Source organism: Ciona intestinalis, chromosome 6 (genome assembly GCF_000224145.3).
Source record: "Ciona intestinalis chromosome 6, KH, whole genome shotgun sequence".
Lineage (NCBI taxonomy): Eukaryota > Metazoa > Chordata > Ascidiacea > Phlebobranchia > Cionidae > Ciona > Ciona intestinalis.
This window is the reverse complement of record NC_020171.2, coordinates 1,438,097-1,452,971: the sequence shown is the minus strand read 5'-3', so window position 1 is coordinate 1,452,971 and position 14,875 is coordinate 1,438,097. Positions and strand designations below refer to the sequence as shown.

The following is a 14,875-nucleotide window of genomic DNA, read 5'->3' as shown; positions in this document are numbered from 1 at the left end:
CCAAAACAAATTGGGAAAATATGAAAAGTTCAGTGTAATAGACTTATTAGTTAATTTCAAATCGCCGTTGGCCTTTTAGTACAGTGGTTTATCATCAGATTGAACAAACACATAAGTATCTCATTAATATGCAGTGTAAGGAAATGCTGTTATTGTAACTCGGTATTGTTTTTATAGCATTTTTATACAAGGTCCACACGCAAGGCAATAAAACACCATCGCCAGCATTTAATCTTGCCTTGGAAGTTGTGTAGACGCAGAACTTAATAAAACTTAATAAAAAGTTCACTGAAAATGTTATAAAAATACATACTTTTTTGTAACTGGCGACATTTTCTTTTAGAGTATTGGAACGTTTTGAGTATTTTAAATAAATTTTACCGGCATTGCTCGCAGGTTTAGGGCAGTAAGGAATGCTGAAAGAAGACGAAAACGATCTCGGGTTGGGAACACCAACGAAGCTGACGGAATAAATATTTCTCAAACCTTGTCTTCGAAAATGGAAAGCGGAAAAACGGTTGCTTTCCAAAGCAGATCAGAAGACGACAGTCCGGAGGACACGAAAAAGGACGGATCCGAGGACGAGGACTCGGGGAGAAGCTATGAAGGGCCTCTCTTCCCTGCTCTTTACCCTGTGGTCCTATTATCGCTGAAACAGACGAGCGTCCCGAGGATCTGGTGCTTACGGATGGTGGCGAACCCATATCCTTTTCACGTCTGTGTAGCTTTTAGATTTAAATTATTAATGAACTCTGTGTAAGCATAGGGCTAACAGACACACCAATTTCGCTGTAATTTACATCACCGGTGGGGCGTTTCATTAATCAAATGCCTTTGTCCCCTTGTCACTTGTGGCAAGAAACGATTATTACCCGAAAGTACGCCATTAACATGCAGAGTAATACGCACATGTCAAAAACCCTAAAAAAACAACTGGTTTAACGATCGCATTTTATAATGACTTTCGTTGCACGGCCAAGCGAGGAAAAAAAAGTTGCATTCAATCGTTCTTAAAAAGCAACGTGCTTAACCATCGCATTTTGTATTACATATATGGTCGGGGTAAGACGGAACACCTTTTTATTCTGTTTTCTCAGCTTCTTTAGTACAAAGAAAATCTAAAGAATTATAAAACCGTATCGTCACGACTCCCATAGACCGTTGTTAATTGTTTAAAACACGATCAGGATATTTTGTGCTAAAGGTGTCCCGTCTTCTCCCGCCCTGCTATATATCTAAGTTACAAAGCAAAGTTATATGCGTCGTAACTTGTAAGCGGGCACAGGGTGTATGAAACAGAATACCCGTGTTATTACAACCGTCATTGCCCCGCTACGCGAAGTTAAATCTATTCATCCTTTCATTTAGATCAAATATAGCTGCTAAATCAAACACACCGATTCTTAAGTATAACTGCCTTATACAAAGTTTATACATTTAAATTAAATAGTCCCGAATATTATGAAGCCCCGAAGTAACTGGAAACTTCAATACAAACTTAGCCGGCGGCACGTTGGTCTGCCTTCACAAATCACGTAAACGTTGTGTTTGATACAGATCTTTCATCGGTTTATTAAATTACTGAAATTGGCGCGTTTTGCACAATTCCGGCTTCACGCTTGAATAGCTTTATGGGTTTATAAACCGCACTGTGTTTAAACAACGTTGACTGTAGTATAGTACTGTGGGGTAAAATAGATATACCGATAGCGCCTAAATCTAATATTCCTCAACGTATTTTGAAAATTAACAACGCTCATTTTTAGTCGTGGGAATGTTTTTTTTTTGTAAACGTTTTTTTTGTTTTCTACTAAAACGAACGATACAAGAGAACAAGAGAATGAAATCATATAACAATAACAAACCCGAATTTCGTTGAACACGATCACTCATGCTTCGTTACTGCGGCAAACGAGTAGGCGGGTTGAAACGTCAGAGCAAAATTCGCCATAATGACTGGGCTTATGAATAAAACAAACCAGAGTAACTGACATAGCTGCCAAACTGGTCGAATTTTAAACTCCCATATGTCATGTATACATTATGGTCAAAACAAATTGTTTAAACATAGTAGGGTGGGGGAAGACGGGACACCTTTAGCACATAATACCCAAATATCATGATCGTGTTTTAAACAATTGGTAACGACATTTTGGAGTCGTGAAGATACGGTTTTATAATTCTTAGAGTTTTCATTGCTGTCCCATCTTTCGTACTATACAATATTATTTATTTATTACTTTTACAATTCAACTATTTAAATTAATTACTTTGTGGATTTTAGTGGGTTACAACATTCTAAAATATAGTAGGGTGGGGGAAGAAGGGACACCTTTATCGCGTAATATCTAAATATCCTGATCTTGTTTTAAACAACCAACAACGGTCTATGGGAGTCGTGAGGATACGTTTTTATAATTCTTTGACTGTTCTTCGGTTACTGTCATATGGGACGAGAAAATAGAATACAAAGGTGTCCCATCTTCCTCCACCCTACTATATATATAGTAGGATTCAAGTAAGCTACAACAAAACAAAATATCGCTATCATTTCAAGACTCCTAAACCATAACCATGTTTATACATTATGATTTCGCAAAAACTCGCTACGTTGTGCGCATTTTACATAAATCACCCCAAAACAGATCGCATACAAATTAATTACCGTTATATTTGTGTCGGTATTACGTCAAACTGATGACGTAATGAAAAAATCGAAGAACGCCATTTTCCGTGGCCGGTGCGGCTTTATCAAAGTGTTAATCGAAACACCAAGACCAAAAATCTGACAGTATTCGGAGCAAAAAGCGTTAACATCAGTTTACCGCGCCGTGACAGGAAGATTAATTTGTTCCGATCAGTCACGACTGTCAAAACCGATCAAGTTGATTTGTCGCTTTGATTCCCGATAGTAGGATAAGGTGTATATGTATGGTAGGCTAGGGGGGGATGGGTCACCTTTTCTTTTTATTTTCTCGTAGTGTTTACTACCAAATGGGTCGTGCGTATTGTTATTTTGGTGCGTTGTTATTTTGGCCTCTACAATCCGCTTCAGTTAAAAAAGTTCCCGTATTTAAATCGTGCGACTTTAAATTGACTTTCTACCGCTTTTAACACAAATTCGATTGTAAAACAAACATGTTCACTCCCCTAATTAAGAACAATACATTTTTAAGCGGAAAATTTTCCATTGTTTTTGAATGCTGTCTAAATTAAACCTAAATGTCTGCTATGAATCACTTGTAAGCTGAAATTTACAAAAAAAAAACGTTGCGTTTTATGGATCACTAACCGTGCCATGTTATAGTGGGTGTTGTGGTGTAATCAATCAACTTTTCGATTGAGCTGGAAGCTTTTCCAGTGGCTTTTGGCTCGTTGCGCGACCTGTAAAAGTTAAATACGAATAAGATTGTGATTTTGTGAAATACGTTTTGTTAAAAATAGTTAGCGTCACTTTTTATTTTAGTCTAGTGAACCCCACATTAGCTTTCTCACGGCCTACTAGAGATACGTCTAGTAGGCCGCGGCTTAGTGTATGCTTTAACGGGGCATTGCCGTTTACATAATCTAGTAAATAAATTGCAATTCGATTTTGATTATATTGTAACATTGTAAAGACATCTGTGCCTGCCTTGTTTTTCCCGATATAGAACGTGGAGTCCCTAAGGACTCTTTAAATACAGTATATCGGAGATCGCAACAACGCGCAGACCCGATACCCCGGTACTAATTTCGAGCGACAGGTAATAGAACCAACATTGAAATACACGCTGAATTAGGCCCAAGGGGAAATAAATGGCACGGAATTCGACAACCAAACGCACACGTAGCAACATAAATTATGTAACGAAATGCAAGCTAGGCATTAACGTCGGAATTCTGAGGCAGGACCTGTCGTTTGAAGTGGTGTGTTTCGGGATATTTTACTCCCGTGTCGAAATTAAACGACGTATAGGCAACATGTAATAAAAAAAGCCCTTGCTTGAACCTGGTTGTAATTTTAAAACACACAATTATGATACAGCATGAATTTATATCAAAACAACAAATACTATATAATCTACTTTCACACCCATATACACAGGATTTACATCCAATTTTAATGTCCCCACACTACATAGAGACTTTTACACCTTTTAACACAATATTTACACCCAGTTGTCCCGTCTTACCCCACAGTAGTATATAGTATTCACACCCAATTTTAATGCCCCTAACTTACACATATTTTTATACCCATACTGGCCATACACACAACATTTACCGTGATTTTTATTCCCTTAACACACTATTCCCATATTCACATGGTTTGAAAGAGTGAGTATGCTGGTTATACTTATCAACTGTGTTACGCTTGGATTATACCAGCCATGCCAGCATAGAACAGGACTTCACTGCGAGTCGGAGAGATGCATGGTTTTAGAGGTATGTGCACATAATATCCAAATATCCTGTTAAACAATTATTAATCGTCTATGGGAGTCGTGAGGATACGGTTTTATAATTCTTTGAATGTTCTTTGTTTACTATCACAGATGAAAAAATAGAGTGAAAAGGTGTCCTATCTTTCCCCATACTACTATATGATTGGGAGTTTAAAAACGGATGAATGATGTCTGTATGTGTCTTTGTATAAAAGTTCCAGTTAAAATCTTTTTCAGATGTTTGACCACTTTGTGTTTGCATTTTTCGCACTGGAAATGCTGATTAAGATGTTGGCAATGGGAGTGTGGGGAAAGCTTGGTTATCTAGGGGAAGCATGGAACAGATTGGATTTCTTTATTGTCCTTTGTGGGTAAGTTAAAATATATTGGGATTTAAAATTATTTGTCTATTGTAAGTGGCTTAGGTCCCACAGTGTGGCATGACATAGGTCCTCCAATTTAGGCCAGGACTGGCCCATTACCCCACCATAATATACGTATTATGTCATTTAAAATTATAAGACACTACATTTTGTTCTATTTGAATAAATAGACTGATGTCAGTTTTCAGCAATAATCAATTTCATATTATAACGTCAAGAAAAAAAGTATTAACCCTTTGTGAAATCTGGTTAAAAGTAACGCAGTGACCCATTTGCAGCAATTTTTGCATCAAATTTCGTGTAATACGTCATGTGAATATCGCATTATCGAAAAAAATCATGTAAACAAAAAAAAATGTTTTGTGAAGTCTAGTTTAAAATAACGCAATGCCCAGTTTGCAGCAATGTTTGCATCAAATTTCGTGTAATTTGTCATGTGAATACCTCATGCACATTATGCTACTGCTTAAGTCACTCAATACTTCATGCTCGATTTGAAATACCTCTGCATAGCAAGACCAGTAGCCCTGAACTTGGCTGATGTTTTTGATACGCTCTGTGCATAACAAGCTATTCTATGCTGCCACAAAAACCTCAAGAACCAAAAGTTTTTGAGAATAAAGTGGCATACCAAAATATAACACAACATGATACATCTGGGACTTGTATACCAAAAAGGAGAAAATCCTAACTACTTTTTATAGTTCAAATTGTTTTTAAACTGTGTTGGGTCTTTACAGATCAATTATAAGTACTGAGTGTGTGGTTTTGAAACCCAATACTAGTTATATTTAGTTAGTGGATCAGTGGTACACCTACGGGTATTTTGTCAAGTGTTTCAAGTTACTAAAACAGCTAAATTAACATGTTTACCCAAGCCGTCTCATTGCAATATTGGGAAACACAAGTGAAACAATTGTGAACAGAATGACCTAGTTTCTTTCCCTATTTAAACTTATACACCAAATCTAGGTCAGACATATTTATTCATTTCGACTCGGGTGTCTAGCTTTTCCCATCCCCAAAAGTCATTTTTCATGTGCTAAAGCTGTCCCATCTTCCCCCACATCCCAAATAGTTTTTAACCTTATATTTTTCTATTGTTAGAATGCTGGAGTACACCCTTCAAATGGAAGACACCATGAATTTCACATCAGTGCGCACAGTGCGCGTGTTACGGCCTCTTCGTGCAATAAATAGGGTGCCAAGTAAGTTTGAATAATGTATGCAAGAATAAACACATACTAGATTTGATGTAAGAAATTTTTCCCCGAAATTTAAACTGGGTCAAAAATGATAGAAATTCTTTTTTGGGAGTAAAATTGTATATAGTATTGATTATTATTCTGACTGATCAAAAACATTTAAAAACTTGTAATTTATTTTAATGAGTTAATAAATATTGTATTGATTTGTATATCTATTGCAGTCAGTGACAGCTAGACTAGGCATCACTATAGGAGTGTCTGGAGTATATAATCCAAATTTTTAAAACTAGAATAAAATATTATGTGCGTTTGTTTGACACCTCAGTGCAGATTTTTGTCTATACAAACAAGCAGAGCCAAATTATACACTATTCGCCACAATAATCAATTTAGTTACCTATGTTTATGCTAACAATGTCGCCCCAGATTTTGGTAAAAAAACAAACAAAACAAGACACCTTATTAAAGCCATTTTATATTTTCCAGACATGAGAATTTTGGTGATGTTACTACTTGATACACTACCTATGCTAGGCAACGTTCTTATGCTGTGTTCATTTGTGTTCTTTATATTCGGGGTGGTAGCTGTACAACTATGGGAAGGGACTTTAAGACAGCGCTGCTTTCTTGACCCTCATGTGTTTAATATTACCGGGGATATGGTTACACTCAAACATAGTAACATCAGGTAAGTCGAAACTTATAGGTGTAGCGACGCGCTTATTTTCTTCCTAAATGTAAATATGTTTTTAACTGTAAGCGTGTTTTAACAACTGTTGTTTTGTCGCCATATCCTGTCTTTTCGCTTAAAATATTTCTAAATCTTCGCTACCGTAATCGAAACGACAAATATTATTATTATTTTACCCAAAGTTTAATGTGATATATAAAAATCTCTTAGTTTTCTCCAGTGTATGATGACACCTATATTTTACTTCGTTTAAATTCTTGTTTTGATCAATTCGCAAGACTGTTAAATTTTTATTGACCAATTTACGTTTAATTTGTTTAATACAGTCTCTATTTGACGTCATTGCCCAAAATAATCCCATAGATGTAACAAAATTCGGTCATATAACAGTTAACACTTAGAGATAATTTTTTACTAAACGTCAATCAAATCTTTGAATAATGTAAGCCAAAAAGTCAATAAAATATTATTTTTTCAACACAACACTCTTAAACCTTGTTATTCCCAGTTTGTTTTAAGTCTTATATTTCTTAAACTATCTAGCGCTGTGACAAAATGGTTAGCCTGCTCTTGGACAAGAGTTTACAGGTTCAAGGCTTGATGTTGCTACCATTGTGTATGCATGTCTTTGGGCAAGATGCTCTAACCTAACCCAGTACTTATTAATTATCTAAATTACACTAAAATAAAATAGCCATACAGTAAAAAAAAATTCCCCAAAATAATCACCTACAAAGTCACATATACAGCGACTCGTAAGCAGGTACGAGGTGTATTAAACAGAACACTTATGTTTTACTTTTAACAACTATCATTGCCCCATCATGTTATGATGAATAAAATACAATCATCCAATCAGACAGTTTTGCCACACCTGTCTGCAACCCTGTCATAACATCCCATACTAACTCTACCAGACATGACATACATAATGATATCACCACAAAATCTGAATATTTTGACATATTGTATGACCTGCTCTGGGATTTGATTAAAATTTTAATGATTTTAAACAAAATGAGTCGATATTCCGTGATTAATGTGTCATGATTTCATCTCATGAGGATTTCATGTTGAAAATTTAGTTTAGCAATAATATATGATGTCATAATGTATGTTATGTCATAATGTATGTTATGACGTCATTATGATATATGATGCTATTATTATACATGATGTGATAATGTATGTTATGACGTCATAACATTCAGTTTTTTTATGAACAAAATTACTACAGTTTATACATCCTATTACATCTTAACATTTTATAGCAACCATAATAAAAAAATAATTTTACACTAATCCCCTTTTAGATGAAAACATGTTTTAAATCTAGGATTAGTCCTTTTTAGGTAGTAACAGACGGACTTTAATATTTGCCTTTGAGTTTCCCAAAGTTTAAATTGTAACTAGTTCATCTTGTTCAAATTTTAAATCAATTTAAAATCCATATTCCCAAAGAGAGCAAACAAAATTTAGCATTTAAAATATTGTAAATTGAGTTTTCACATCTAAATGTTATAATACAACAGCACTTGCGTATAAAGAGACATTTGATAAAAAGGTTAAATCTAAATACCAAAGACACAGTGATATAGAATATAATAATGTTATGCTCACAGGTATATATCACTGGTTATTGAAATTGGATTACTAGTCTAATTAAACCTTGTTTATTTACAGTACACACGAAACTCGTGTTAAAATCCCGTATGTTCCGGCTAAAACCGGTTCTTTTTGGTATGAGTCACAGACTTACAATTACCTTATCGCATCTGTCTGCAGCAAATCTCTATCTACTTGCAAGTACCATGTGCATAATGTCAAAATATGGGTTTAGCAGCCGTAATTTTATCCGACGCTTTTATTTGAGCATTTTTACTATCTATGTGTGTATAACGACTGCTATTTTGTTGCAAATTTCCTTTTCCTTTTGTTTTAATTAACCTGATCTTCGCTACTGTATAAAAATTATTGTTTATTTTATATCAAAATTCGATAACATTTGTCCATAAAATGTATTTATATAAAATTTTCTCCACTTATGCATAATATATAGTTTTGTCTTAAAAATAACATTTACCTACTTTGTTCTGAAACCAGAAACAGAATTTTTAATTCAAAATAGATCCTGAAACGCCCACCCTTTAAAGTGCATGCTTAAGAACGCACTCGTGGTTACAGGAAAACAATAAACCTTTACCCAGCTGCGCCAAATTTGCAATTAGGGATTCGAGTTTTTATTTTACTGCAAAACGTGGCTCAGAATGAATGTTGTTTTCACTTACAATTTCTCCAAATACGATTTATTTTGGAGTAAATGCACTGTGGCGTGAACTGTGTACACGGTGGGTGGTGCGTCAAGTACACTTAAGTGGTTCGTTCTAAAGCATTTCAAAGAGTGTATACGTATAGTCACTTTCAACACTACACCCATTAATTAACGACCTGACAGCGGGCATTGGGTGTTTGCGCATACAACATGATCTTTAATTTATCACTAGCACTACTTGTACCTTTTCATTATTTTTACTTAATTTCAATTTGTTACTACATTTCAAGCTATTTTGTTTGACAGTTTAGACACCCCATAAATAAGGTACCACTGGGTTGAGGCAATCGTCCAAGGACACATATGCCCATAATGGAATCATCATTGATTTCGTAAACTGAGGGTTAAAAGCAGACACGCTGACAAATTGACCTATGATTACTATAACCTCTGATTTGATAAAACAATACCTATATTTACCCCATGTTCACCCGTTTAACCAATACTCCCCACAGCATCAACTTACCCCCTTACTTTACTCTTGATGATTCTGATGATGAAGTCGCAATATGTTCGCTGCCGATTGACAACGGAGACTTCAAATGCATGGACCGTAATATTATAACTCCCAATAAAGTCAACAATGTTACTTGTTCATTAAATATATCAAGTTTTATCCCAGGACAAGCTATGGATCATATATACACAGATTTAACTGGTACGTTATTTTTAAACTTTTTATTTTTTTATATTTTTTTTTACAAATTTGCGTTCATATATTAAAAATAATTGAACCATTTATTTTGCTTTATGCTTAAAGCATGTTGTTTTTCTAAAACTGACTTTTGAGCAAAAAATTTATCAGAAATTTATATATTTAATTCTGAGCAGTTTATTATACCTACTTATCCTAACAGGTGCAACAAACTGCATAGATTGGAATCAATATTTCAACACATGTAAAGCAGGCGACCAAAACCCTTATCTGGGTTCGATTAACTTTGACAACATCATGTACGCATGGGTGGCCATATTTCAGGTGAGCCCCTAAATCCCATTAAAGCAAATGGTGTCAATTAGCATGTACTGTACTTGTGCATAATGAATGTAACTCATCCCAGCTTGCGTGGCCGGGCAGCGACAGTTTTATTACACCTTTTTGTTTTTAAAAATAATAAACGGAAGTTTTATTACACTTTTTTGTATTTAACATTTTGTTCATGCATTTCATGCATTAGGGTGTAACGGTCACACCTTTTATTCAAAACAATATTTCTTTTTTTTATCAATAAGTGTGTTTTAACAACTGATGTTTTATCGTTACTACCCATCTTCACGCTTTTCCAAACTCTCCTGTCCTTCATTATCGTGACCGAAGAGACGAAATAAATTTCATTTATCATTCATTCAAGACACCATATTTGACAATATGTATAAAACTACACCAAACCTTTTGTTTTCTAATAAAGATGTTTGGATTTCAGGAAAGTTTGTGTACCCCAAATATTATCCACCAGTTTTTTACATATATTAGGGTGGGGAAAGGTGGGACACCTATAGCACATAATATTTAAATATTCTGATTGTGTTTTAAACAAATAACAACGGTCTATGGGAGTCGTGAAGATACGGTTTCATAATTCTTTGAATTTTTTTCATTTACTACCATAAGCGACAAGAAAATGGAATAAAAAGGTGTCCCATCTTCCCCCACCCTACTACATGTTTTGCCAGTTTTGGTATACGGTCTATGGGAGTCGTGAAGATACGTTTTCATAATTCTTTGAATTTTTTTCATTTACTACCATAAGCGACAAGAAAATGGAATAAAAAGGTGTCCCATCTTCCCCCACCCTAATATATGTTTTGCCAGTTTTGGTATACGGTCTATGGGAGTCGTGAAGATACGGTTTCATAATTCTTTGAATTTTTTTTCATTTACTACCATAAGCGAAAAGAAAATGAAATAAAAAGGTGTCCCATCTTTTCCCACCCTACTATATGTTTTGCCAGTTTTGGTATAAGTTAAAAACTAATTGCATTGGGCTTTAAATATATACATGTTGTTTTGTTTACAGGTTATTAGTTTAGAAGGTTGGGTTGACATTATGTATTACCTCATGGACGGATATTCATTCTATAGCTTTATATATTTCATTCTACTTATTGTGGTAAGTCACTTTTTAACTTATATATATATATAAATATAAGTATATCCCTGTAACTGTAGTCCTAGGTGTAACACTGTTGTGTCTGGAGTGATGTCCACTCCAGCTTTTAAAACAGGGGTGACATTATATGTTTTCAAATCCTCATTTTCAAGCATTACGTATCCTTTACCCTGCTGTTAGATGTATATATATTAGATGTATATACTTTACCCTGCTGTTAGATGTATATACATTTAAACATGTGTTAATGGTTTCAAGGCTCAATACCATTGTGTCTCTTTGGATGCTTAATCAATACCCAGGTTATAACTACTGTTTTACCCACCGCACAAAAATTAATAAGTTACATTCACGCAATTTTTTCCCAGATTGGATCCTTCTTCATGATCAACCTCTGCCTCGTAGTCATAGCGACTCAGTTCTCAGAAACAAAGCAAAGAGAGCAAAGACTAATTGAAGAACAAAGACTAAGATTTAAGTCTAATGATAGCACCCTTGCAAGTTATTCACCACCAGGAAATTGCTATGAAGAGATGCTGAAGTATATCTCACATTTGTACAGAAGGAACAAAAGAAAGATAAGAAAGTAAGTCCTCTGTGTGGTGTGTTTGGTTTTGGAGATTTTTTTTTTATTTGCGGTTTTGGTTCTAGACTATCCCATTCAATGAGCACACATGGTGTATAAGAAGACATCTTTGTTATAAATTCACAGTGAGCTCAAGTGTGTATAAATACACCATAGATATTTGTCCGGTGTATAAGAAGACACCCATGTTATAACTCGGCAGTGAGCATGAGGTGTTTACATTTCACAGACGATGGAACAAATGGAAGTTGAAAAAAAAGATGAATGAATCAGTCGAGATCAAACGAGAATCCTCCACCTGTCAATCAAAGAAGAAGAAGAAATCAATCCACTTACATCACCACCATCATCACCATCATCATCATTACCATATATCAGAAACACTGGATAGAACTGGTACGTTATATATCCCATATATGGCAACGCTTTTTGCTTCGGAAAGAAGTTAATGCTTTTTGCTCCGAATACTGTCAGATTTTTGATCCTGGTACTTCATTAACACTCTGATAAAGCTGCACTTGCTACAGAAAATGGTATTGTTTTTTTTTGCCATTATGTCAGCTATGTAGCTAAAACGTTTTAGCCGTTTTTAAAATGCACCTCTAAAGCTAACCTAACTTTTAAAATGGCTGACCAGATTCAAAATTCATCCCTTACTTTACTACACCCATGCCCACTACACAAAAAAAACATTATTTCCATGTCGACAGAAGGCATCATAAGAACATTAGAAAAGCAGGACAATACAGTAGACACTGTGTCAGAACCCCGTGCTCGCACCCCACAAAATTACCCATCTATTTTACCCCAAAGACTGATGGTCACTGATGGTACAAGTGAGATTGGTGACCCCATTAAAACTGGCTACAAGTAAGTAGTTATGTCTAATTTATTGCTAACCAAATAAAACCAAAAGAGATATTCCTAGGTTTTTCATGTTTTTATGCCTAATTTATTTGCAATCTAACTTTACCCCAAATTTTTGTTTTTCATTAATTTTTTGCTCAACAACAGAATGAACTACCAAAATTGTTAAAGCCCACAAATTTAAAAGAAAACTTACCAACATTTTGTAAAAATTTTAACTTTGGATCACATTATTACCTTTATTATCCAGGCTGACAGTTCCCATTCCCACGCCTGGTCTTTCTACCTCCCTACACTCGGTATCTGGGTCTGGTGTTGGACAAAGAAGTCCCAGCTTATGTTCAGATCGCAGACCATCTGCAGAAATAAACGTAAATCCTGGTTCAGTGTATTTTAAAAGGAGTACGCTTGATTGCGGATTTCCAACAGAAAGGTTTTGCACAGGAGTCAGAATACATGATGATATAATAGGTAAGATTGTGGTAAATAAAATGTGTTTAACACCATTGGCGTATTTTTAGAAAACATTGTCCAGTTATGTACGAATGAATGGCACTTATTTATTCTAGTTTGACCGGGCAATAACAGTCATTGTCACACGAGTGTTCTGTTCCAACACCTCTGGCCTTTTTATTGGTAATGTGGCTGACAATTTAGGAAACCCATTAGTGACCTCTGGGTTGGAGGAATTGCCATTAGGTGTCTTGCACAAGAACTTGAACCCTACAATAGTAGCAGCATTAAGCCACAAATCCATACACTTTTAACTAGAGGCAGATGTACTAACCACTCTGCCACTGAATCAGCCAAATAAACAGCAACTTATAAACAAACAAATAAAATTCCCACCTATATCAAACTCCCAACATTACCCCAACACAGACTAATAACTGCCATTTTCAATTTTCTTACCAGTTGCCAACCCAGTTGAGGTCCTTGGTAAAACCAGTCCCTGCCCCCAAAGTTTTGTAACATCTGAGTTGAATTGTTCATGTGCTGAGTATGAAGTCAACCCTTGTATATTTGAGCCAACAGCAGAAGTAGAAGTCGAAAATACATCACGTTTTAGAAGATGTCTATGTTGTTGTGGTAGTTCCCAAAATGAGGTAACGCCTGCGAAAAAAGTTTCAATAAAAGTTTTGTATAAAAAGTTTCATATTTTATGATAACAAAATTATAATTTCTTGACGATATAATTTAGTTTAATCACATATCGGAAAACTGCTTTTTTTATATATATTATTTTAGTTAACACATTACTTTGTGCAAAAAAAGATGTTGACGTTTTAGTTTTTATTCTCATAACCATTCGGGAGGAAAATAAAAATAAATGTGTTTTTAGTTAAATATTTAGAAAAAAAATAAACTATTTTTAGTTAACACATTACTTTCTGTAAAAATACATTTTTGAACCCTTTAGGAGGATAAGGAAAATAGCGAGTCTATCCTTTCAAAGTTCCAAACACAAACAAAAGTGGTTGTGGATAGCAACTACTTCAACAGGGGCATTATGGTGGCAATATTAATCAATACACTAAGTATGGGCATTGAACATCATAATCAGGTAACTTGTATTGGGAATAAATTTAAATTTGAATTGAATTAATGAAATTTATTTCAACTTGCATACTGGTGCAGGAAAAGTTGTTATTATTATAAAATGATCTGTTTTATACACCTTGTGCCTGCTTACAAGTTACCACTTTGTAACTTTTTTGGTCATGAGTTTTTAGTATTTTTTTATGTTTTTTAATGTATGGCTGATAATTTAGATTTAATTATTCACACAAAATTAAACAAACTTCTACTTTTCCAGCCCACAGGGTTAACTGAGGTATTGGAAATCAGCAATGTTGTATTTACCACTCTATTTGCCCTGGAAATGTTGTCCAAAATCGTGGCATATGGTTTTGCTGGTTATATTAAGAATCTCTACAATGTTTTCGACGCACTTATTGTCATAATAAGGTAAGGTTTTGAAAAAAAAACTAAAAAATAACTTGAAAAATGCTAAATATAGTGTTTCATCTAAGCAATTTATGGGCAATGCAAATTATTCTGGGGATACCATGGACAAATTTTTGTCCTTAAGGTCAAGACACTTTTATGTGTTACCCCGGTGGTCACTCATGGGTTGTAGCACCTTTGGTTTACAGTGGAAAATATTTATATATAAAAAACACTAAACAAATCCTTTTTTTGACGTTTTTTTTTGACGCACTAACTTTCATTATGAGGTAATGTTAGTTTTTTAAAATATAAAATAGAAATAC

The 14,875-nt window shown here is 34.7% G+C and overlaps 1 protein-coding gene and 1 long non-coding RNA gene across 8 annotated transcripts in view; one reads left to right on the top strand and one right to left on the bottom strand.

Annotated features, from left to right (window-relative positions):
- LOC108949551 overlaps window positions 1–14,875 on the bottom strand; it is a 48,483-nt gene that overhangs the window by 12,051 nt on the left and 21,557 nt on the right. Inside the window, exons 4-6 of the long non-coding RNA XR_003395986.1 lie at window positions 13,515–13,715; window positions 12,840–12,959; window positions 3,293–3,384 (exon numbers count right to left, since the gene is read on the bottom strand). This is a non-coding gene — a long non-coding RNA (uncharacterized LOC108949551). The remainder of the gene's footprint in view (window positions 1–3,292; window positions 3,385–12,839; window positions 12,960–13,514; window positions 13,716–14,875) is intronic.
- Window positions 1–14,875, top strand: part of LOC100175809 (voltage-dependent T-type calcium channel subunit alpha-1G) — a 38,700-nt gene that overhangs the window by 9,800 nt on the left and 14,025 nt on the right. For all 7 annotated transcript variants that reach the window (XM_018812275.2, XM_018812276.2, XM_026834874.1 and 4 more), the window contains 15 exons: window positions 397–702; window positions 4,305–4,425; window positions 4,662–4,795; window positions 5,915–6,015; window positions 6,502–6,703; window positions 9,494–9,696; window positions 9,896–10,017; window positions 11,057–11,149; window positions 11,518–11,735; window positions 11,965–12,131; window positions 12,446–12,605; window positions 12,853–13,073; window positions 13,518–13,708; window positions 14,023–14,166; window positions 14,419–14,570. In XM_018812275.2, the coding sequence (XP_018667820.1) occupies window positions 500–702; window positions 4,305–4,425; window positions 4,662–4,795; window positions 5,915–6,015; window positions 6,502–6,703; window positions 9,494–9,696; window positions 9,896–10,017; window positions 11,057–11,149; window positions 11,518–11,735; window positions 11,965–12,131; window positions 12,446–12,605; window positions 12,853–13,073; window positions 13,518–13,708; window positions 14,023–14,166; window positions 14,419–14,570 (2,432 nt within the window). In that variant the 5' untranslated portion in view covers window positions 397–499. The remainder of the gene's footprint in view (window positions 1–396; window positions 703–4,304; window positions 4,426–4,661; window positions 4,796–5,914; window positions 6,016–6,501; window positions 6,704–9,493; window positions 9,697–9,895; window positions 10,018–11,056; window positions 11,150–11,517; window positions 11,736–11,964; window positions 12,132–12,445; window positions 12,606–12,852; window positions 13,074–13,517; window positions 13,709–14,022; window positions 14,167–14,418; window positions 14,571–14,875) is intronic.